The sequence below is a fragment of the Ciona robusta genome, chromosome 8, assembly GCF_009617815.1.
Source record: "Ciona robusta chromosome 8, ASM961781v2".
Classification (NCBI taxonomy): domain Eukaryota; kingdom Metazoa; phylum Chordata; class Ascidiacea; order Phlebobranchia; family Cionidae; genus Ciona; species Ciona robusta.
Genome location: NC_143242.1, coordinates 1,914,353 through 1,939,345, shown reverse-complemented (window position 1 = coordinate 1,939,345; position 24,993 = coordinate 1,914,353). Strand labels below are relative to the sequence as shown.

Sequence of the window (24,993 nt, the reverse complement as noted above, 5' to 3'; positions counted from 1 at the left end):
TTTACAATTCCAGTTTTAATTTATTCATTTTCACTTGCAGATTTGAATGTTTCAACCTTATTCTCCAATGAAAGAGATGTCAAAATGGTTAATTTTTTGGAACCATATTACTTAGAAGTGAAATACAACGGACCACACCTACCTATTCAGCCTTATAGTTTTACAAATGCTGTTATTGTCTATTTCATTATAAGCAGCCATGATTTGAATGGAAATAATGAAATACTTCTTCATCAACTTCAACCAAATGATGCACAAAGAGCAATACTTCAAGGACAAATATCTAATGGAGAAAGTTTAATGCTGAGCGACTTCGCAACAGGCATTGGTGAGTTGTTAAAGTATTTATTAATCAAGATAGCAGAAGGCTGGATTTCATCCTGGTCACTCTTAACCCGTTCTGCAAGCTTTACACACATTTAAATTTTTGTTAGTTGCAATATTTTTTAAGTTTTTAATTTTGTATTGCAAAACAATTACAAATTTCTATATCTGAGTTAACTTAGTTATAGAAGCTCTGTACTTATAAAATCAAAATAAGATACAAAAAGTCGTTATTGATAATAAAATATTTGACAGGTGTTCCTGGTGATATGTGTGGTAACCTTACCATTGGAATATTATTGACTCACCCTGCATCAGTGATAGCTAACACGCCAGTGCTGTTTGACAGTCAAAGTTTAACAAGTTTTAAAATTCTTGATTTTTATGTAAATTGCCCACATGATATTTTGAAGCTTGTGGGAATTCAACTTAAAATTGCCTTAAATACTACTTTTGACAAACCATTTATCGAACATACAGAATCAATGCTCACACCACTGCAACAAGTTCACCTAGAAGGATGGTTAAAAATAATAAACCAAAACAACCAGAATCAGAAATTAAATCCTAACAACCTTATATGGCAAGCTGCTTTATCCGAAGACCAAGTCTTTGATATCAATGATGAATTCATCAATTTTTATGATACCACACTATCAACAGTAGATGGTACAAATTCAGCATATTATCAATCTACATTTGTAATGCCAGACCCAATAACTTTATTAAAGTTTGATTCCTTTTGTGAAAAGGGCCTTTATTTACTGGTAAAGGTATCAGAGAACCAAGAAGAAATAATAGTTTCAAATAATGTTGTTACTCAACCAATTACAGTTGACTGTTCAAATATATCATCTTTCCTAAAGGTCCTTAACCCGAAAATACTTACTGACAAAGCTGCAATGACAACATGTGATGCTGAGAACTGTGTTCATTATCTCCCAACAAGTTTTGCTGAAGTTTCTTTAAAGTTAAATTTTGAAGCACAGCTACAGCTTGATATTCCAAAGTATGTTTCAGAGCACAGTTTACCAGATCTACTCAAGACAAATATGAAGTTTCTTTTGAGCAAAACTGTTAATTCATTCCATGTACTTGATGGCGTGTATGGTGTTGCTGTAAATTTGACATTTGGGACAGGTACATGCCTTTAAAAGTTAATACATATGATTTAAAAACTATCATGTTGCAGTAAAACAGCTGTTGCATCTAAAACTGGTACTGGGATATTTTTAGAAAAAAATAAATTAAGTAATATGTTTTAAAACATTCAATTTTTATGATTCAAAATATTTGAAACTTTCGCTGTGATTCTTAGAGTTTTGTTATCATAGAAACACCTATACAACATATTTTGTTACAGTGACAACAACCAATCTTGAAACTGGTTATAAACGATTCTCATCTTCTGTCTCTGGTTCCATAAACTTTCAATTTATTGAAACAAACGCTTCATCAGCCTTATGTGGAATGATGTATATATCACTTGTTGCTATGTTACCTGGAATAGGTTTTAATGCAATACCATCACATCCTGCTGTGGTTGAACCGGCATTGAAAATACAATGCATGCCAAACCTGTTTAACGTGATCAGTGTAAAAGTAAGCTTATTTTAAGAATCTAAGAATTTTAAGAATTGTTTAAACTTAATTAATATGTCTGGCAACATAGCGCGCTTGCCTAGAGGTAACGCCAGGATAAAGTAATTACATTCATTCATGTTATGTATATGGTATTTTAAATTAAATTACACAACATTATTTCAAATATAAATTTTGCTTTGTTTATTTAGTTTTATTTTACTGTTACTTAGCATATTGTGCTAGTAACCAACTTAATAAAATTATATTAAACAGAGGATTAAATAAATCTACAAATTATCTACACATAACCATTATACCACACTTTTGTAATTTGCCATAGGTGATACCACAGCAACAAGACTTATGGCTTGGATATGGCTCTCCTGTTAATATTAAACTGATGGTTGAATGTGGAGCTTCAGATGAAATATGCTCACAACTGGTGTCTACAGATATGGATTATTTTAAGTAAGCTTTATAGTTTATTTTTAGCACTTGGGATGTTGAATTAAATGTTGGTTATAAGGTTTGAACTTGAGAAGTAAAAAATATACCAACACCTTGGTACAAGTGGTTTGAATGCTTGCTAACCAACAATACCGGATTTAAGATCACATACTGCCAATCATAAAGAGTTCATCTGTAAAAACACACAAAGAAATTGTTTGAACCAAGTGGCCCCTAATGAGTCAACCAATGGCAAGAAAGGCAAAAATTAATACTGTTGCAGCTTTGCATATGTAGTTGCAAGCGGGTATAAGGTGTATGAAAAAGGGCACCTGTGTTATAACATTTGACATTGCCCTTTTATGCAAGGATAAATTATATTAGTAACATTCATTCATATATTACCAGCATACATCTATGGGCAAGTGAGTCTACTTTACATAAAGGCAGTAAAGTAGAAATACATCCACACATTATCTCATCATCACAAATGGTTGATGCATATGTTTGGCCAGCAGCAGACTTCACAACAAATGTAATTTATCCTGGGAAAAAGTTTCAAGCCAGCTTCAACAAGGAGTCTTATATAAATCAATATATTATAAAAGGAAATGTGGCAATTGTGAATGTAAATCAAATAAACTGCATGAAGTACAGGTATTTTTTAAATGGGAATATGAATTGTTTGTACTAAAGAATATTGAATATGTCAATTTACTCTTTTTCACATAATTTCTAAGTGTATTCTACATCGTATTAAATTCAACACATACGTTGCTCACAAAATTGCTAATGAATAACATATTTGCACCATTTGCATTTGTTGTGGTTGTACACCATATGATTATATTATTCATATTACATTTTTATTTAAGGTATTTTGGGCTCGAGCTTGTGGCTGGGAAAAACCCAACTGTGAAGCAAATCCTATTACATGGCAATGTTACTACTGATGATAAAATACATTGGATTCCATTTACATGGAGTTGCAAACATGATTCTGGTGCAGATGATGTCGGCTTTGATCTAACTGTATTGTCCAGTGTTGTCAATCGACAATCATGGAATATGGCCGATATAAGCAGTATGGAGTACAGCAACTTGGTTGGTATATCCAGTACTGTGTTTCATGGAATTCATTCACTTAATGGTATAACTGGTGCTCTTTATGATGAAAGAAAATTTCAATATTCGTTTTTCCTATCTTTGGATGACACACTTTCTGATAACAATCGCAAGCTGGAAATGATTGAAAGAACAGTTTTTGTGGAAGTTTTAAAGTAAGAATTTTCTATTATATATTGTAACACAATATAACAATTTTCACACACCTTTCAGCAATTATTTTTTAAAAATATATAACAAACTTATTTGCAGATAATCTTTCCTGACCAAATATTTAATCATTATATTTTTTTACTTGCTAATGAAAGTTTTATAGCACTTAACTGCTGTGTTTGCAGTGAACCACTTCATAGACAAATGTCATACAATGCAAGATATCATATTCATGGTGATCTAAAGATATCAGCCCAAGATATAGCTTATTTGTGCACCTTTACTGCAGCAAACCAAACAACAAATGTTTATCTTATACTGCAATTGACAACTAAGTTGCATGGTAAGGTTGTCATATTAATTGTAATACTTTGGGGATTTTTTCATTTTTTTTATGTATGGCTGATAATTTGGACAACCCATTAGTGACCACTGGGTTGAAGCAATTGCCGTTATGTGTCTTGCCCAAAGTCACATACGCCCACAATGGTAGCAGCGACGTGTCGTGAACCCATTAGCTCTTGGTTTCAGGCAGTTTCCCATGTGGGCATAGAGTATATAAAGCACTAAACAGATTTAAAGACACCATAGTAGAGATGTTCTTAACATATGATGGGTATTGTTCACAAAGCTACTTCTTATTAGTGTATCAATTTTTAACCAAGTATTTGAAATACAAATCAAAAAAATTCTGACAAATAATCAATTTATTGTTTTACATTTGTAAGGAGAAATTGATGAATTGAACAAAATTTTTGCAACACAAATCCAAATCAACTCATGTTCTTCCTCCTCAATATACAATCATATTAACCATGCATTGCTAGTTGGTGGTTTGGCTTTAAAACTTGGTCAGAATGTTGAGTTGTGTTTTGAAGTTGCTGATGGTAGATCCAATATTGAGATGGGAGAGCAGATTATGCCAGATTTGTTCTTGTCTGTAGCACTTTGTCCAGTTCAAAATGGTTTGGTTGGAAGCCAAAATAAGAATCACGATAAAAAGGATGTTTTGATCACTTCTATGTTTCCGATAAGTGGACAAATGGATGTTGTTAGAAGTCTAAATTCTTCTACTTCTATCTGGCTGGAAAGAAAAACGCGCTGTATTGAAAGTTCTCACTTATATGGCTTATCTGGATCATGTAAAAGTAAAGTTGCTTTTACTGTACCTTCAGATGGCTCATTGTGTAATCATATATGGAAACTAAAGATTGTAATACACTCATTTTATTCAGAGTCATTGTTTGTATCTACAAGCAGATTGATTGACGGTGTGAGTATTGTATGTCCTGGTGAATACATTGCACTGTTTGGTCATCAATTGTATAACTTTCCACAAGCGTTGGTACCAGGAAAAAGCCACCAAGTGGCATTTAATATCAATATTGGAGAAAGCATGGACAGTAAATCTATGAATACCACTGCAATAATATCAAACAATTGGCAATATGATGTTGAAACAAACTTTGGAAATTGTGGTTCAGATCATAACATGAAAATTGGATTTTCAAAAGCAACTTGCAGCAATAAGGTTTCAAGTAAGTTTATATTGTAAGCTTTGTGTTCAAATTGTTTTACTGTTGTTGAATTTAACTGACTAAGTTATTGTACAATTGCAGGTGATGTATCTCCTGAAGGAAAAGTTTCCATGTTTACTTCATGTGTCACTGAAATAAACATTCCAGATAATCTGACATGTACTGAACCATGGGAACATTGCATGACTATCAAAGTTTCAAAAGGTATTTATTTAATTTATATCAGATTATGAATGTGATAAGTACTGCAATATTGTACTATGTATATTTTTCTTATGATTACAGTTTGTTACTGTTACAATGCCTTATTTTGTACTAATAGGGTAATAAAATACAGACAACAGTCTCAGCACTGCACCCCTAATACCCAATGATCTACTTTACAAATGATCTATAAGACATTTAAGTTATTATTATATTTACAGGTGATACAGATCTAACACTGTCACGCTTAGTGCCTTGGCATTATACCAGTGTTACCTGTACAAAGACAGAAAAGTCAGAATACATTGATTATTTCATATCAACAAAGACAACGAGAATCACTTTATATGAAGATGTGGTAAACACTGTACAAGTTGATATTGGATTACAATTTTACGATGAAAACATGTTCTCCACTTATATGGATTTACTGGACATGGAGAAATATGTGCAAGTTAAATTCTGGTTGACTAAGGAAACTAACATAACCTACCCAATGTAAGTTTGCAGGCATTTGCTGTACAACTATTTCCGTTGTTTTGTTAATTTAATGTTAACCTTACAGTGTGTATTGTAATATTATTATGACACTTTGATCATGTTTTTTCTATATCATTTTATTGAAATTTTTAGTTTTTGTCTTTGTCTACAATTAATTAAACTTCATTTGTTGCATAAAATAAAATTTAATTAAAAAAACCTCTTACACATCAAATTTTATTTTAACTTAGCGATCCTTACAATGGAAAAGTGATGACCCAATTACCTGGTGTGACTTACTCAGTTGTAGAACCAGCAGCTCTCATCTATCCTGACGTTTTAACCTCTTCACTTATCTTTGAAATTCCATTCATCACTTCATACGGTTGGAATAAAATGTTCTGTGGCAACTTTCATATTATAATTGAGTTAACATCACTATATACCAATGCATCTGATGTACAATTACTTAATGATACGGTGATGCTACCAGCAAATATTGTCTGCAAAGGTAAGCTGCTTGTGTGGAAATGCAAATCAGACATCGATTTTGCACATTCAGAATAGCTATCAGTGTAACAGAAATATAATTTTTGTTGGACTTAAAGTAACTAAAAAATTGAACAATATGGTACCTTAACTATTAAAATTTGTAGTCATAAGCTTCATTTATATCATATTAAAATTTGTGGCTCAGATTTCTTTTTTTTGTAATTCTCAACAGGAGATCTTTTCCAAGTCACAAAAGGGAAATTACAGACAGTATATCCAATTCGTTATCTGTACACTGATGTTCCACAAACAGTGAATTTAGTCATGCAAATTGAAAGTACCAACAGTAGCCTTGATATAGTTGACATACTAACTGTTGGTGGCAAGCTCTTATCTACCTTTGATGCTTACATATCTGTTGATCCTTATCTTAACATATTTCTTGATGATGCTGTTAGCTTGGACATCATGAATGCCACCCACACTCAAGATAGTTGCTGTACCAACAGGTATACTAATGTACCAGGTTGGATAACGTCAAAATTATTAAAAAAGGAGGGAGATGGCTAAATTGATTTGTATTAAGTTTATATTTAAATAATGTCTTTGCAACATAATTGTTTTGGGAAGTATTGTATATATATTTTTTTTTAATTGTGACTTACTTGAATGTTAGATACCTGGCACTAGTGTACACATTTGCTAATACACACAAAGTTACAATCATGTTTCTTATTTAAGCTGTTTTGCGAAACAAACCATGATTATCTTGACACTTTCAAGGCATTTGCATATACCAATACCTAATGCTAATAGCTATTTTAACAAAGTATTTCCTTCAATAATTTACTTTCAGAACAACTGTGTCAATAGAAGCTGTAATTACAATACCCAAGAAGGCATGTCGAATTTTCCCAGTGTATCTGATTATACTTGCACAAGGTATTTTACTTGTATTAACTGTTTTCGCCATGTGTAATGTAAATGGAACACGGCTCTTCTGTAAATCTGTTTTCATTTTGATATTTTGCCACCTTTGGATATAAAATAATATATAAGATAAAATTTCAGTAAGATGCCCTTTTTGGCTTAATTTTCATTCTATAGATTTTTAAAGAAATCTTAGAAAATAGTACATTATCTTAATTTTTTGTCACAGGTCCTTTGGCTATCAGAGAGTCTGAAAAACAGAATGGCAATAATTATCTGTCTCTCCCAATTGACAAGGGTGAACTATTGTCTTGTGATGTATTTGATGAAAATGATTTGAAGTTGGCCATCTCTAATATTCATGTCTTAAAAGTAACAGGGCATCCTCTTTTGGTTGCCACTCGTTATAATTTCACAGTTACAGTCTTATTCGACAAAATCAAGTAAGTTATTAGACATAAAATAAATATCAATTTAGTTGCTTTTAAAATAATTCCAATATATGGGTGACTCTGAGTTTACTATAACATTTTCTATTTAAGCGTTGCTACACAAAACATGGCTTCTGCACTGCCCAACCTAAATCTAAAGTTGTACATTTCCAAACCGGGAACCCTGCAAAACCGTCTCAAACTTGCTGATGGACACTTACATTCATTTATTCCCAAAACTGAGTTGATAAAAGTTACAAATCTTCTGGTTTCTGAAGTGAAATTAACTGGAGAAATTGTTTTACCTCTGGATTTAATGACAGAGAACTGGAAGTTTTGTGGATCTGTCCATATTATTGCAATCCTTGATGAAATGAGTGTTTATGGCGATAAAGATAGGTCTGATAATGTTTTAACTTTGCCTTTGGTTCTGGGCTGTCATGGTGATGCATTAAGTGTTTCTGATGTCCATATTCAGAAATCTACTCAGACTACAGATGTAACTTTGTTTGGAAAGCACTTCAATAACTCAATTTCTCAGAATAATTTAATATTGAAATCTGGATACAATGAAGCTGTGAATATAAATCTTACATTGTGGAACACAGAAGATGCTGCTCTCTCTAACTTCCAAATTCTGTTTAACGTCTTTAGACTCTCTTTGATCTCTAACACTACTGACCCAGCAAATCTCCTCAAAATTAATGTTACTCATTCACCAATATATATACCAAGTGGTGGCAATCATGCTGTTCAGATATCTGGTATAATGTTAGCTAAACCTGAACTATGCAGCATTCTGCATCAAAACAATCAACTCCACTTTCACCAAGACTTTGGCTTGATTGCAAGGAATATCTCATGGAATATTCTAGTCTTGATTTCCTCCAGGAAAGATTTAATTACTTATAACAATGAATTTACAATAATCACAGATATCTTGTGTGATGGATATCCTGATATTGCTGTACCTTCTCTACCAAACGAAGGAGAATTTACAATGGAACAGAAATATGGAGCCAGGGCATTGCTCTTTCATACAAACCATACATTCATGCTTCAGTTTGATCTGAATCTTTTTCAAGGCAGTTTGATTCAAATTTGTCCCGATCTTCCTTCAAACAATGTAACCGATGCCAATAAAAATATATCTGAGAATGTGAATGCTTATACTACAGAAACTCCTGCTGATACAACAAAAACTTATGCTTATGACACTACAGACACTTCAACAAGCAGCGAAGATACATCAGATGTATACGAAACTTATGATGACATTCTAGATCAAACTGAAAACCCAAATAATTTGAATAACAGTGAAAATTTAAATGCTATCAACAATTTAAGCACTGCTGAATTTACCAAAGACAGTGACACCACTACTACTAAACCAGCTTCAATACCAACAACATCTAATAAACCAGAAACTACCACTCCTTTAAACAGAGTATTAAGTGTTCCAAGATTTATTCGAAGTGTTCATTATATTGAAGAAGCAACTACAATCAATTCAAGTTTGTCAAAAGAAGTCAATAAAACTACAACCAGAGTAAACATATGTTCAGTAAACACCACCCTTGTAAATATTCACAATATTAAAATCATGTTCGGGCTATTTTTAAAGTTACCCAGTACTACCGGACCTATTCAGACTTCTGTATACAAAACAGAGGTTGCCGAATTTGATGACTTGAACTTAACAATGTTGAATGAAACAAGTGTATCTGCTTACTTCATTATGCACAATGTTTCATTTGATGGCAATCTTCATTTCCATCTATGCTCAAATGAAGACCAACTGGTCAATGTTGGGGTAAGTGTTAACATATACCACCTTTTATATGTGTGTAAGATCTAATTGGAAGACTTGTCTTAAGTTGAATTTATTATTATAGATCGTATATTTTAATGCTGTCATTTTAACAGTATTTCTATATGTTTTTGTTCAGTGATACAGGTCATGATTTTAAATTTTAATTGTTTTTATGCAGGTATTGGTACACATGGTTTATGATAAAGACAATATGAGCATTGTATATGATCATGATACTACACAAAACACTGCTTATCTTTCTGCAAAATTAGAGAATTGTCCTTCAGATACAAGGTAAGCATTAACTTGCTACCAGTATGAGCTTTATTTGCAATTTTTACAATTTTATCTCTCAGGGTTTACATTGATGAATTTTCGCTGAACAACAACGCACTAGTTGTGCGCGTTCCTTCATCAGTTCCATACAAACTACGTACTACCATCTACAACACAGCAGCTTTCACACAAAATTCCCAACTAAAGATTTTTTTTCATCTTTGCAATGATATGAAAAACCAAAGCCAGCAACAATTACCTGTTTTTTCTACAGCTATATATTTTGGATTAATGACCAATAACACCTGCTTAAAATTAAACCAAACCTTAACAACCAACCAACAAGCAGCAGTTTCAACTGACTTATACAAAAGGATTGTTAAAGTTGATATAAGTGACATTAATGTTGGCTTGAACTTCAAATTAGATTCCCAGTTGTATAGGTTTTGCTGGAAAGTAGTGACATTACATGTGCTAGTCTACAGTGAGCTTGGAGAAAAATCAACAAAGGTAAAAAAATATGTTTATTTATTTCTTGTGATACTCACAATTTAGGTACATCGTTTACTAAATTTATACGTATCTGTTTTCTTCAGGATAAATCATTTGTACTCCACACTCACAAGAGCTATTCCAACTCTACTTTTTACTTGGAATGTGGGAGTCAAGACTCAGATCAATGTTCTACTGAATTCCACAAGTGCAAAGCACCAGCTGTGTGCAGGAACTTGTACAATGGATATGAATGCATGTGTGAGGATGTGAACAAACTTGCAGATCAGAATGGATACTGTGTGGATACCAAGTATTGCCTTATTCAAAATGGTAAATATAAAATTGTATGTTCAAAAAACATAACGGATGCTTATAAATATTGTGCAACACTGTAGGACTCTACTCAGTGAACAAAACAAACAATAAATACTAATTTATATTTTAGAATACAACCACATTTGTTTTTCAGAATCTTCTCTTGGTATGCATTTCAAATGCAATGCTTCATGTCCAAGTGGGTACAAATATATAAATGGAGTTTGTGTTGAAGTAAATGAATGTAGAACAACATCAGTATGCCATCACAAAGCACAATGTTACAACACACCAGGTGTGACAAAATTTAAAGTTTTGTTTCTTTGTGCTTACTTTGATTAATGAATGTAACTTTTTCCTTTTACATTTTGTTTTGTTTTATTATGATCTACAACTCACTGTGAGTTAACTTTTTGTTACGTTAAGCCACCACGATTTTTAAATAATACTTTTCTTCAGGATTTATTTCTTTAATAAAGTATTGAATTATTTTATCTTCAATAAGCTTTTTGAATTATTTTATTGAATTATTTTATCAATAGCTTTCTCTTTTTATTACTAATTTTGTTCTCTTTGTTGTTTCAACTAATTTGGTATTTAGCCATATTTAAAGAAATAAAATTTATGTTTATTTTTTAAACCAACAACTTAAAAATTGTTTATTTCTAAAGGGCAACAACTGTTATGCCCTAAGTTTCTTACACTTAAATTATTGATTTTATACGCAGGGTCTTACGTCTGCACATGTAGTGAAGGATATTCCGGGGATGGAAAAACATGTTATGACATGAAGAACTGCACAGAGACCTCATGTAAAGGTGGTATATGTCAGGAACAAGACCCTGGATACAGGTGACAGTCACTATAGTAACTATATAAACACATGCTAATTTGGCTGCTGTTCTACCACTCATATTGTTAGACTGTGGGGACTAAAACTTAGTCGGTCACATTCGGTATTGCGTAATTACTGGCACGTGTTATTTGCCTATCGCCATTGCGTAATTATGAACACTACCTTCTTCTGTTACCGAACTCTCTCAATTGCCTTTTTTTACTGTTGTCGTTTTCGCACATAAAAATGTGAAGTCTAACCATTCTAATAAAAGCGATCTTGGACTCAACATCGCTACAACCGCTTCAAGACCATTATTTTGGCTTTATATAAAAATATATCAAGTGCTATTAAATACATAGCAAAGAAAATCAAGTCCAACTAATGGTCTACCAAGAAAATATATGTCTTGCATGTAATAAAAAAACATCAATATATATCTTATTGGTAATTAGTACCACTTGTTTTTTAACTGCTCATTGTCAAGGCTGAGAGGTTAGAATAATATCTGGTCAAGTTACGGCACATATTAGAATGCCTACCGTTGCTACACCACACCAGGAAAAATAGTTTTCATTTATTCTTCAGATGTTACTGCAATGGTACAAGTGCATCATCAGATTCTTGCATTACCCAACCTATTCAATGGTCAAGTTGGTCAAACTTTACCAAATGCTCCACATTTTGTGGCTTAGGTGTTCAACAAAGATCAAGGATATGTAAACAAGAAGGTGAAACAAGAAACAACTCTTTGTGCCAAGGTAATTAATCCAACTACTTATGATTATCCAATAACTTTTGTGTGAGATCTTACACGAAGACATATATACAGGATATTTAAATCCGATATGCAAGTTTTAATTGTATATCCAAACATATTTAGCCCCATATGTGTAATGGATTTTTGTTTATATTTAGGTCCATCTATTGATACAGTGGCATGTGTATCTCAATCATGTGAAGCAGCTCAAGCTGATATTTGTGCAAACAAATCAGACAGATGTGATCAGCAGAGAAATCGTGGTGTTTGCTACAGAGATACTCCGGATACTTACAAGTACTGTTGGGCTGCATATTTTATAAATATTCACTTTTGCCATAAAGCTGGGTTCTTATCTTGGTGCAGGAGTTAGCTGGATAAAGACTTTTTTTATTATTTCATAGTGATGATGTTATAATATACATATCAGTAGGTACTTAACTTTTTGTGACGTTTTATATGTAGATGTGAATGCATCCCTCCACTTAAAGCAATTATTTCAAATGAAACTTTACAGCAGTGTGGCCACAATACATTGAATACTTCTCTTGTAATCAAAACCCAGTGAGTATTTTGTATATTCTGTGACTTCTGTGTAATATTACATAAGCATTATTTGCATTAGAATAACAATTACTACATTGAGGCAAAAATAAATGTTAAATATATTTAATACACAATGAATGTAACTAACCTTATCCCCGCATGGCTGGAAAACGACAGTCGTTAAACACGGGTGTACATGAGTTACCATGTATGTCACTTTGTAGGTGACTATTTTTTGGGGGATTTTTTTAAATTTTTATGTATGGCTGATAATTTGGACAATCCATTAGTGAACACTTGGTTGGATCAATTACCGTTAAGTATCTTGCCTAAGGACACATTTGCCCACAGTGGTGGCAGTGACGAACCTTGAACCCATTTCGTCTGGGTTAGAGGCAGGCACTCTAACCAATTTGCCGCGGCGTCAAACAATATTGTGCTCAATTGCAAAGATACCATTATTTGTAATAGTTAACACATCACAATTAATATGATTAGTTCATATAACTTTAAAAAAGGGATAATAATAAATAACTGTTTATTGTAATTATTACAGAAATATGACAACTGTTACACAACCACAACAAGATCAATTATTCTGGATTGAGGAAACTTCTTCATCCAAATGTCTAAAACAACAGAGCAGCTCGTCAACTTTATTATTGGAACAAAAGTTGCCATTTCCAATTCCTATTTCTACTGAAGGCAATGTAGAAGACATTCGTTACATTTATGTTGCACAGAATGGAATTGTAGTTCTGTCAAATAAGTCAATTCCATTACCCAACGCTCAGCTGTTGCAGAATCCAAGTCATCTTCTGTATTTCTCGTTTATAAAAGATTTCGGTGCATTGGTTGCTCCTCTTTGGTTGAGAGCGAGTGTTAACTTTACTAACCCAAACTCTGATGCTTGCATTGAAATCTTTGACAAATTTAGCTCAACAAATGATTCTATATTTCACAATGTAGACAGATACATTTCAACAAAGACAAACTCAAATTTTTCTGCTTTGTTAATCAGCACTGTTACATGGCAGAACATTTTCCCAAAATGGGATGCTGAGTACAGCTATCAAACAAATACCAGCACAAATGAATTAATATTTCAGTTAAATCTAGTCACAGACTACAAGGAAATATTTGCCATTTCTTCATACAAGGAAATGAAATTAACAACAAAAGCTTCAATCTCAGAAACAAATTCTGCATCTGGGCCTGCTGTATTTAAAGGCTTTGTAAATTCCTTTGGTCAAAAGTCACATAACCTCAGGTAGCGCATGCATTCATAATCTAGGGTTTAGGATTAAGAGTCGTTTTAGTACTACATTACAATTTGTACGATGATTAAATGCCTTCACTTATTTTACTACTATCATATGCATTGCGGATATGACTATCTATTCTGGGTGGATGTCAGAATAGTAAACTTGTTACAATAGGTTTAAAATGTACTGCTATCATTCTATCGCATACTCTGTAAAATCCAGGCTTGTTGTATATTTAGCACTTGTATTATTGTGAGATAATACGACAAGCTATGCTTAATTTACCACCCTTTAATCACACTATGTACATTTGTATGAAATAAAGAGTGGTATACTCAACAGTAACATAACAAGGATAAATGGGCTACCTTCAAGAATAAACCTGAATTAATACTTTTATTCCAGGTACACCATTAAAGACAGTGGAGTTGTATATGACATGAAACCTGTATTCAACATATCATCCTTGGAACATACAACAACATTAACTAACATTACTCATTCTAAATCAAATGAAGGTAAAAATATAAAAATCAAGTACTTAGTAGATATATATGTATAGAATTTATTTCTAAACTACACTGGGTTTATAATAACATTTTGTGACTAACAATTGTTTGACTTAACTTTTGCAGCAGTTACAAGGTGTATTCAGTGGGCATCAACACAACAAACACGTCACTCAATCAACATAAGTCAGTCTTGTCCTCCAACATTGGCAAGGGTTGTATTGGAGCCTCTTGTTTGGGTATAAAGTTTTTTGTATTGAAACTAATTAGCCCTTGTCTCTTAACTGGACTATAAATTTTTGTGTCCTCAACCAAGACACGCAGTTTGAAATGGTAATTTCTCTAACCCAGTGGTCACTAATTGTTTGTATAATTTATTAGCCATGCAGTAAAATTACAAAATAACAGTCACCCACAAAGTGTTATATGTTGTGATTCATAAGCGGGCATTAAGTAAAAGTAAGATACATTTATAATTGACAATAATATTTTTAATTTTATTAGACGATCACAGAGCACTGGTCTGTTTCGAAATCTTTTGAAGCATATCTATGGATGAAAAATACAACGGAAATTGAGAGAACGAGACGAATATCGGTACAGTCACACAAAGTTTTCTATAACTAAATAATTTTTAATACTACTCTTTATCATTAGGCCTGGAAAAGCAGAATATCTGCTCACACAGATGGGCCTTTACATTGCTATACAAGGGTTGTTCCTGACACAAATGGATGGAATGTAGATTGTTGTTACTTGGAAAAGCATGGACTTTTGGTATCAAACATTGACCAGTGGCATTTGAGTGGATTCACACGCAAGTATGTATATGTCAAATCTCAGACTCCCTGACATGCCTTACTATAGGTCTTCTGCCAAAGCCGTTATAACACCTAAATTATATTGGTTTTATGCTAGGCACAGCTTGAATGAATGATAAATGGATGTAGCTTGCTTTTCTGCTGTGACTAGAAAACAACAGTTGTTATAACACTGGTGTTCTATTTCATATACCTCGTGCCAGCTTATGACTTACCAAGTATGTTCATTTGTAAGTAACTATTTTGACCACTGGGTTGGAGCAACGAGTTGCCCAAGAACACATATACCCACCCACGACAAGCCTAAGTTAAAGGCAGGAGCGCTAACCAACCACAGCACCGGATATGCTTGTATAAATTGTCAGTCATACATTTTTAAAATAAAAAGTTATAATTAACCACAAGTTAACCATGTAGTAACTCATAAGTATGAGAAACTTTTTCATGTTGTTTACTTATATTATATATTATATTATTTAATACATCTAATATTACACAGGATCAACAATAAAGATAGTGTCATACACTTTGAAAACGATCTCCTGCCTTTACTTGACTGCTGTGCACTTACTACAGTTACTGACCAAATTTGTCCAATTTATTCCCAACGTCGTCCTTTGCCAGGTATAACTAACTTTATTAGAGGCTTGATAATGCATTATTGCTGGCTTGTGTTCTTTAATTGCCTCAACCCAGTAGTCACTTATAGGTTGTTTTGTCTAAATGGTTAGCCATACAGGAAATAAAAGAATACAAAAATAACTCCATAAAGCATATGTAGTAACTTGTAATTGGGAACCAGTATTATATAAAACAGCTGTGCCATAAACACTGTAGTTTCTCTATCATGCTAGAGTAAATAGGTCATATTCATTCATTTATTCATGAATTGTGTTAAACAGGTTCATCCCAACATACAGTTGTTGGATTGGCTTATGGTGGAGGTGACCCTTTCCTACGTACTTTAGATGGTGCTTTGGTACGAATAAATGTTCCTGGCCACTTTGTGGCAGTAGACAGCACATCGTTTTCTCTCCATGCTTCAGTAGATAGTCGCTCTGTAAACAACAAACAAGTTCTTGTAATAACAAGGTTAATAGCAGGGTTGGCACAAGGGGTTGATGGTTTAGTGGAGATTGATTTGTTTGCAAAGGGTTTACTCAACTTCACTGTAAATGGAATATATTTTTTTGATCATGCTATACACACTAAAGGTAAGGTTAAAACTAAAATAGAATATTTTTGTGTGGTTTGGAATTAATATTTTTGTGTGGTTTGGAAATCTTAAAAGTCATAAAACACATGTATGAATACCAATCAGTTTGGATAAACATTTTTTTATAACTGTTATTTGATTTACTTTTAAACCATTTGAGTTCTTTTCATGCTGGCCAAAAATAGAGGCAACTACTAATATCATGTCTTTCAATCTTTTGAACAGATGGAACCATCATATCGGGCACGGAAGTTTATTCTCAGTTGGATTTCACTTTCAGAAAACTGATCACTCTATCTGTACGTGCTGTGGAAAACTCTGTCGTGTTTTTGTTGCAACTTCCATTTAGTTTTCAGGGAAACACTAAAGGATTGTTAGGTAATTATGATTGCTTAGCATTCAAGCTGGTCTTAAATATTCAGGAGACTATTATTGTACAGATAAAATGGTCACAAACAGCTTGGTAACTAGTAATAAGTTATTTAAAATATAGCACAGGTGTTATAACAACTGTTGTTGCCCTGCTCCATGCAGACAATTGAGTTTCATTTATTTAATGGTAAAATATATTTGAAAAATTTTAATTAAATTTCCATTTAATGTCACCAGGGAATTTTGACAGTGATCCTCAAAATGACTTTATTACTTCACTGGGCATTCCGTTGCCCACAGTTACCACATCTAATGATGATGTGACATTGGAAACCAAGTATCTTGAGGACCAGTTCACAGAATCATGGATGGTGCCAGTGGTAGTAAATAGCAAGGATATGGTGTCAAACATATCAAGAGTTACATCACAAAGTCAACTTGTTTATCCAACAGTGAGTAAGCAAATAGTTAACCCCTTTTTTTATGCATTATTTACTAAGCTATAGAAATAATTTCTTGTTGTTAATGTCTCTGTATTGTATTTTTACATAGTATATGTATTTTAAATACTGTTATAGCCTCCAGAATTTCAATATTACTACAGACATTATCTTTACAATTATAATATTCACAGATGCTGAACCATCCAACTCAACAGACTTCAATTAATTCTACTGTTTGTCAAAATTTTACTGAAACTGCCTTCGCAAATTTAGTTTGTGAAAGCAGTTTAAGGACATCGGGCAGTGAGCTCTTTGCTGCCTCTTCTGGTGAAGCAATCACAAACCTAGTTAAGCAAACAGCCAAGGAATCAAATACTGGATCACAGGCTGTCCTTAAATGTGCCGATGTTTTGGTCACCTATGCTGGTGAAGTAAGCACCATGGAATGTGTGCTGGAGGTATGATAGAATTGTAGAAACAGTCATATTCATATATTGTTTCATGTCATTGACATAAAACATAAATGACAAAGGCAGTTTAATGCTGCAAATGTAAAACCGGCAATTTAAGTCAAAAATTCTACATAGCAATTGTACTAAAACAATGTAACCAACATCATTTAAGTTTAACAACCTATATCGTCTCTAACCGTAAACCAACTTCAAATTGTAATCATGTGGTTTTGAACTACAAAGACACCTCTGGCATTGTACTACATTAAAATGATTCTTTTATTTGAAAGACTAATATTTCTAATAAACAGATTCTAGTCCTCATTTCTTTACCACAGGTTGAAGCTGTATACCAAGCTTCACTTCATTTAACCAATCAATCAGCTGGCAACTTAAACTTGACATCTTCTGTATTTGGTGTGATAAGTTACAACTTCTCTTTGGATTTAACCAGTGATGTTTTTGATTCATCCCCCTTTCAAACCTCTACACTTAATAATGAGCCTGTGTTGGGGTTTAGTATGCTTCCACCCACTCTCAGAAATCCAAACAAATTTGAAGCATTTACAACATTAGCAGGTGATAGCTTTTAAACAAATATAACTTTTTAAAACATGTTATAAATTATGTCTTTAGCACTGCATACATATTACTTCCACACTTTTCATTACAAATCTCCCATAAATAAATGTGATTTTAAAATTCCTATAAGTTAAGTAATTTAGCTGAGCAGGTAAAGCATTTGTATAAAGCTGTTTTCTGACATTAAACCATTTTATTCTATATTAATCAGTTAAAGCAATCATAATATATATTTAATCTACAGATAGTGAACCAGACCTTGTTGCTACTCATGTTCAAAAACTTATATTTTGCCCATGTCTTCTGAAGGAGCAGTGTATCACTAACAATGTAAGATGATTTGTTTTTATAGTGCCCTATTTACAAATAGATAGGTTTTATATTCCAATTAACAGTTTTGGTAATGGTGTCCCAGTGGTCGTTAAAAAGTGTTAACCATGAATAAAAAAACAATTACTTAAATAGTTACATACATGGTAACTAATGTGCAGTCACGAGATGTGTGTAGCAGAACATCCATGTTGTAACAACTGCCATGGCCTGACAAGCAAGGATAAATAAGTTTCATTCATTTATGACATAAATATTTGAACTTCCCATATACAATGACAGACCTACCTAATACACAACACAGAAGATCTTTCAGTTGAAGGTGATTGGTTGTCAATAGCTGAATGTGAATGTCCACCATGGAAGAATGGATTGCTTTGCCAGTTTGACATCAACCCATGTGACTACCACCCTTGCTTTGCAGGTGGCGAATATTTTCTGTTAAGTTTACTTTTAATATCGTTAAGAATACAAGACCTACCATTGAGAGCATGTGTGCTGTTAAAAGACCCTTCACCTTTTTTTACTGCAACCTGGTAGTCACTATAATAGGTTATCTAAATAATCAGATATACAGTCATATTAGAACACCTGCCTTATAACTTATGTTGCCCCACCATAAAAGAATACACATGTCACATGTATTCATTAACTGATACAATGTTTTGAAAATCAGTTATAATTTACCATGACAGTATGTTAATTAATACCTCAACTTTGTGTTTAAGCATGAACAAATGAACATTAAATATTAATAAAGGTAATTCTACTTGGTTTACAAAAATAGGTGTGATGTAACAACCTGCATATCTATCTCTTGAAACATTATCAAAAAATATTTACCTTCAGATGTGAGGTGTACTTTCAACACAACCATCAGCAACTACACATGTGGAGAATGTCCAAATGGGATGCGTGGTGATGGAGTTGACTGTTACGCCAATCTGTGTGAAAATTACAACTCAACATATGGGTTGAACTGTGAATACCGTTGTGTTATGAAAGATGGCACGCCTACATGCGAATGTCCACAGGGATTTAGGATTAACTCAGATAATATAACCTGTTCAGGTAATTACAATACCATCCATGTAATGTGGTGGTAGAGGCTTTTTTATAAACCTAACTTTTACCTCTATGTATTAAACCAACTCTGGTTCAAGCCTCTTCATAGTACCTTAATCGTATAGAATAAAATAGCTTTTAACTTAAACAAACAAAATGTTTATCTTATGAATCAAAATATTGTTAAAATTGTATTTAAACTTTTGTAATTGAATCTTTCAGATATAAATGAATGTGAAGCCTACTTCTCTAGTTGCAGTCAACCTTACTCCACATGCATCAACAACCCTGGCAGTTATCAATGTGGTTGCCAAAGTGGATTTCAACTTGAAAGTAATTTTATTCAACACATCTTGTTATATTTAAACTTTATATTTTTTATTTCTGTTTTAGCCCTCTCACAACCTGACTTTTGTTAACTACTTTTCTTACAAAACACTGTGTTTCTTATGCAGTGTGTCTACCTATGAGTTACCGCGTATGTAAATTTGTTTATTATTGTTTTTTTAAAATTATTTTATACATATCATAGGCTCTTACCCAAGAACACACACAACCACAACAGTGGCAGCATTGAACTTGGTGTACAGCGCTTACAACTTATTTTAAAATTATATACTTACAGTTATGTAATTGAATGTCTATAACTCCCACTAAATTAGCATGACTTGGATTTTTAGATGAAAGATGCATAGACATTGATGAGTGTCTGGTTGGCGACAGTAACTGCTCAGTAAGATGTATAAACACCGCTGGTAGCTACATCTGTTCATGTTACTCTGGGTTTGAATTACACACTGTAAGTAAAATAATAGTATTTTTATTTCTTTTTTGGAAATCTATCCTGGTTTGTTTCATCTTTAGAATATAATTTTCAATTTCTTTTAGTGGTTGCTTATTTGATTTAGCTGTTAAATATGTATTATCACCATTAAGCAGACATACAGTACAGGATACAAAAAGTATCCTTTTGGGGGAGAACAACAATGTAATGGTACACAAAGAATATAAAACACTACATCAACCAATAAAAAGTGAAATCTTTATTTATTGCAGTAATGAGTTGGTATATTGAATCTCACTTATTTATTCTCACATCGCCAGCTATGACTGCCATTATATTCTGACTACATGAGTGTCCTATTTTATATACCTTACACTGAGTTACCATACCGCCATGTAACTTTGTATTTGTATTTTTCAGGATGGCAGAACATGTATGGATATTGATGAGTGTAAGAATGCCCACCCATGTAGCCACACTTGTCACAATACAATTGGATTATTTACTTGTTCATGTAATGAAGGATTTGTGTTGGACACCGATAGAAGGGATTGTATACGTAGGTGTAGTTCTATATCTTTGCTTTCTAAATTAAAACAGGATATAAACAAGCTAATTTGCTGAATTTTAATCACTTTCCAGCTGAAAAATCGTGCAGTCCAGAAGTGCTTGAAACATTTTGTAACTTCCCCCACGCTTCATGTTCAAACAGCTCAGGAGCAGCATCGTGTGGCTGCGAGAGTGGCTACAAATATGTAACTAATTTTTTCACAAAAAGGTACAACTCAACTGAACTAAAACTAATTTATAGTGACAAAAAAAGATCTGTCTACAGCCTAATTAAAGCCCAATGACACTGTGTATATACGTGTTTATGATAGCACATGTATGGTATGTTATATTAATTACAAATTATATTATTATATTTTGTAATACTAGCCCTTTAAATGATACAGTTATAAATAAGTCAATACACAGTTCATAGAAGTAACAGAAATTCATTTTCCACATAAACTTAAGGTGTGACAACATCAACGAATGCACTTTGTCTACTAAAATATGCCCAGAAGGTTCTGAATGTTTGGATTCTGATGGAAGTTATTTTTGCCAATGCATGGATGGATATCAAGCTATAGATGGTGGTGGTGGATGTGAAAGTATTGCTTTTGTGTTTTCTGAACTCTATTTCCCTAGTTAACATGATTACACTAAATTTATTTGGTTTTTATTTGAGTTAACATATAGTGGTAGAAGGACTCTATCTCTGTTTACAATACAACCTAAGGCATGCTATATATTTATTCCACAAGTTAACATGGGAAAATGTTGCCAATTTCCAAATGTCTTTTACATCCAAAATAATGTGATCATGTACCTCATTGATATTTCCAGATGTGAATGAATGTCAGGTAGATAATGGTGGCTGTGATCATATTTGCTCTGATGTCATTGGATCTTATTCATGCAAATGTTGGAAAGGTTACGTGCTTAAAGATGGAACAACATGTGAAGGTGGTTAAACAGTTTGGACAAAAGCTAAACATTTACACCTAAAAGTTGCTTGTTGTTTTAGCTAAGAGTGTTGTAAGTATCATGACACAGTGGTAATAATCACTATATACTGGGATCAAAGCCTGAGACTGCCACTTAGGATGAGCGTGTCATTGGAAAGACACTGAATAATAGTTGCTGCAACCCAGTGGTCACCAATGGATTTAAAATGGCGGGCTAAACAGAAACGATTGTTTTAACTATTTACTTTCAATGTTATATTAGTGGTAGCTTTTATGGATACAGAGTGTGTGAAGCAGTTTTTCTGTTATAACTACACAAAATAAGTTGTTACCATTTACTAAGTTGTAATATTAATTTTCTAAAAAGGTATAACCCTTTATAAAAGTTTATAATATCAGAAAAAAACACATGTAGGGGGAAATACCTTTTTACTACTTCTGTATAATAAATTAAAGGAATTATTTATTTATATGCACAACAAGTTCACTTTTTAAAACTATAAATATTTGTTTAAAACATATTCATATTTTGTTGATTGTAATGTTTTTAGACATTGATGAATGTTCCTTGACACAATCCGTCTATTGCGACGCAAACGCTGCTTGTATAAATCAACCAGGATCATTTGAATGCTATTGTAACAAAGGTATGTTTCATGTTTGTTAATTAAACAAATATAACAGGGGTGAATTAATGGTGTTTATGAGTATAGCCTACTATATAATTTTTAGAAAATCTTTCTATTTTTTCTCCATGTCGTGTTTTAGCTGTTAATCACTTTTTGTTTGATTTTATGTTAATGTGTATGAATTAGTTGTATAAACCCAATTTTTCCTACAGGGTATATTGGAAATGGACTTACATGTGTTGATGTTAACGAATGCTCATACAATAATGGTGGTTGTCAGTTTCTGTGCAAAAACAAGCCTGGTGGTGTAGAGTGCTCATGTCCACTTGGTTATTTAAAAGAGAAGAATGGAAAATCATGTCGGGATGTGAATGAATGTGCACGTAGTGAACTGCACACATGTCGTGGTAATAGAAACTAATAGTCCTAACTAATTATACTCTATATCAAAAAGAAATCAATAACTTTTTTGTCTTAATGGATTTATAAAAGCAAAGGGTCACAGCACAAGCCCTTTATTGCATGTTTTGTATACTTCTTAAAATCTTATTTGTAAATATTTTTATTTTAAAGGTTCAGCTCTTTGCCGTAATTTCGTTCCCGGCTTTACATGTTACTGTCCGGAAGGTTACCAAACCACATCCAACACTTCAACTACAATGTGTGAGCCAACTGCAGAACTAACTAGCAAGTTGAATACCGACAATATTGCTAAGCAACAATGCAAATTATGTGATCATGGGTAAGTATACTTAAAAGGTTGTATGTAAAAAGTCAAAGTGTAAAAGCAATAAAGCACCAAAATGAATAAAAGTCCAGTTGAAAGGTTTAGCACTTTCAACCAAAGGATATTGGAATCTGTGCATAATGCTGCTATCGTTATGAACTTGTGTGAAGATGGAAATAAAATTCTTAAATCTAGTTCCTACGGGCAAAAACATATAGCCAAAACTTACCTGTTTTCTAGTTGTTCCTTGACTCCAAATTCGGCTGGATTACACGATGTTATATGTTTGTGTCCACTTGGTTTTACACTGGAAGATGACAAAGTAACATGTATAGATGTAAATGAATGCAAGACTAAACAACCGTGTGGGGAAAACTCTATTTGCGACAACACACATGGATCATTTACATGCAATTGTACATCAGGTAGTACAGTCATATATATTTAACTGCATTAGAGAGTAAAATAAACATAGTTTTTTGGAATTGTGCCCATAAGTTAGAAGAATTGGTTGGTTTAAATCTCTATGCTTCAATTCGCTTATGACCAATGTGTTAATATTTATATAAATAAATAAATGTAACTTGCTTTATCCTTGTGTGACCAGGATGATTTGTGGGTGATTGTATTTTTAGGGGAATTTATATTTTTATGTATGGCCAACAATTTGAAAACCAATTAGGGACCACTGGGTTGGAGCAACTGTCAATTACCCAAGGACACATAGGCCTACACCCATCCGTATTAGCATTGTCCTCGAGCATCGAACCGGGGACACTTTGGTTGTGATACAGGGCCCTGAACCACTGAGCCACGGCAACGGACCATATACACCCATAATAGTGGCAGTGACCAGCCTTGAACTTATTTACTCTGAGTTTAGAGGCACTAACCAACTGTGCCATGGTGCTAGATATGCATCAATGTGAATTAACAATCTTCAGCTAAAGCTTACAAGATAATATTTTGCTTTAGATATATTTATCCCTGATAAAGATGGTTTGGCTTGCACTGAGAATCGCGGCAACTGGGGTCCATGGAGTGACTTTAGTCCATGCACAGTTCAATGTGATTACACATATAGAAGCAGACACCGGTTATGTAATAACCCTCCACCAAGTTCAGAAGGGTCACCATGTGTTGGATCTAGTGTTGAATACACTCTCTGTGCAGAGGTTAACTGTGAAGGTATTTATTTATATAATCTATATATACTAACAATTTTATAAATGTTTAGGTTGACTTAGCCATGTGAATTCATACAGCAACCTAAACCCATATGCATATTCTCTTGTAGTTTACTATTTGTAATTTTTTCCAGTTGACTTGCCGGAAGAGATAAATTCAGTTGAAGTTATTTTATCTCCTACCACAATGTTGCATTGGTTAAAAGATATCAGAGAAGGGTTTTCAATGTGGTTGACGAACTCCGTGGACCAATTCTGTCAGGTATCTATTAAAAATGCTAGTTTTAATTTGTATAGATTTTATATCCAAATAAACTGAAGAAGTTAAATGATGTTTAAATTTTTTTTA

At 33.1% G+C, this 24,993-nt stretch overlaps 1 protein-coding gene across 1 annotated transcript in view; it reads left to right on the top strand.

The window, feature by feature from the left end:
- Nucleotides 1-24,993, top strand: part of LOC149732141 (uncharacterized) — a 52,259-nt gene that overhangs the window by 25,930 nt on the left and 1,336 nt on the right. Inside the window, exons 56-104 of the mRNA XM_089882206.1 lie at nucleotides 41-328; nucleotides 580-1,464; nucleotides 1,688-1,926; nucleotides 2,249-2,376; nucleotides 2,764-3,012; nucleotides 3,231-3,635; nucleotides 3,819-3,976; nucleotides 4,362-5,171; nucleotides 5,253-5,375; nucleotides 5,597-5,873; nucleotides 6,107-6,366; nucleotides 6,580-6,856; nucleotides 7,204-7,289; nucleotides 7,507-7,720; nucleotides 7,820-9,521; nucleotides 9,700-9,815; nucleotides 9,878-10,307; nucleotides 10,394-10,622; nucleotides 10,762-10,902; nucleotides 11,336-11,459; nucleotides 12,031-12,203; nucleotides 12,361-12,499; nucleotides 12,668-12,766; nucleotides 13,305-14,018; nucleotides 14,419-14,531; nucleotides 14,649-14,761; nucleotides 15,027-15,119; nucleotides 15,180-15,343; nucleotides 15,843-15,967; nucleotides 16,246-16,557; nucleotides 16,785-16,937; nucleotides 17,169-17,383; nucleotides 17,566-17,832; nucleotides 18,165-18,405; nucleotides 18,653-18,738; nucleotides 19,021-19,162; nucleotides 19,588-19,809; nucleotides 20,026-20,136; nucleotides 20,484-20,602; nucleotides 21,008-21,146; nucleotides 21,230-21,365; nucleotides 21,608-21,744; nucleotides 21,980-22,099; nucleotides 22,653-22,748; nucleotides 22,943-23,137; nucleotides 23,304-23,472; nucleotides 23,698-23,882; nucleotides 24,433-24,645; nucleotides 24,779-24,906. Coding sequence (XP_089738332.1) covers nucleotides 41-328; nucleotides 580-1,464; nucleotides 1,688-1,926; nucleotides 2,249-2,376; nucleotides 2,764-3,012; nucleotides 3,231-3,635; nucleotides 3,819-3,976; nucleotides 4,362-5,171; nucleotides 5,253-5,375; nucleotides 5,597-5,873; nucleotides 6,107-6,366; nucleotides 6,580-6,856; nucleotides 7,204-7,289; nucleotides 7,507-7,720; nucleotides 7,820-9,521; nucleotides 9,700-9,815; nucleotides 9,878-10,307; nucleotides 10,394-10,622; nucleotides 10,762-10,902; nucleotides 11,336-11,459; nucleotides 12,031-12,203; nucleotides 12,361-12,499; nucleotides 12,668-12,766; nucleotides 13,305-14,018; nucleotides 14,419-14,531; nucleotides 14,649-14,761; nucleotides 15,027-15,119; nucleotides 15,180-15,343; nucleotides 15,843-15,967; nucleotides 16,246-16,557; nucleotides 16,785-16,937; nucleotides 17,169-17,383; nucleotides 17,566-17,832; nucleotides 18,165-18,405; nucleotides 18,653-18,738; nucleotides 19,021-19,162; nucleotides 19,588-19,809; nucleotides 20,026-20,136; nucleotides 20,484-20,602; nucleotides 21,008-21,146; nucleotides 21,230-21,365; nucleotides 21,608-21,744; nucleotides 21,980-22,099; nucleotides 22,653-22,748; nucleotides 22,943-23,137; nucleotides 23,304-23,472; nucleotides 23,698-23,882; nucleotides 24,433-24,645; nucleotides 24,779-24,906 — 12,260 coding nt within the window. The remainder of the gene's footprint in view (nucleotides 1-40; nucleotides 329-579; nucleotides 1,465-1,687; nucleotides 1,927-2,248; nucleotides 2,377-2,763; nucleotides 3,013-3,230; nucleotides 3,636-3,818; nucleotides 3,977-4,361; nucleotides 5,172-5,252; nucleotides 5,376-5,596; nucleotides 5,874-6,106; nucleotides 6,367-6,579; nucleotides 6,857-7,203; nucleotides 7,290-7,506; nucleotides 7,721-7,819; nucleotides 9,522-9,699; nucleotides 9,816-9,877; nucleotides 10,308-10,393; nucleotides 10,623-10,761; nucleotides 10,903-11,335; nucleotides 11,460-12,030; nucleotides 12,204-12,360; nucleotides 12,500-12,667; nucleotides 12,767-13,304; nucleotides 14,019-14,418; nucleotides 14,532-14,648; nucleotides 14,762-15,026; nucleotides 15,120-15,179; nucleotides 15,344-15,842; nucleotides 15,968-16,245; nucleotides 16,558-16,784; nucleotides 16,938-17,168; nucleotides 17,384-17,565; nucleotides 17,833-18,164; nucleotides 18,406-18,652; nucleotides 18,739-19,020; nucleotides 19,163-19,587; nucleotides 19,810-20,025; nucleotides 20,137-20,483; nucleotides 20,603-21,007; nucleotides 21,147-21,229; nucleotides 21,366-21,607; nucleotides 21,745-21,979; nucleotides 22,100-22,652; nucleotides 22,749-22,942; nucleotides 23,138-23,303; nucleotides 23,473-23,697; nucleotides 23,883-24,432; nucleotides 24,646-24,778; nucleotides 24,907-24,993) is intronic.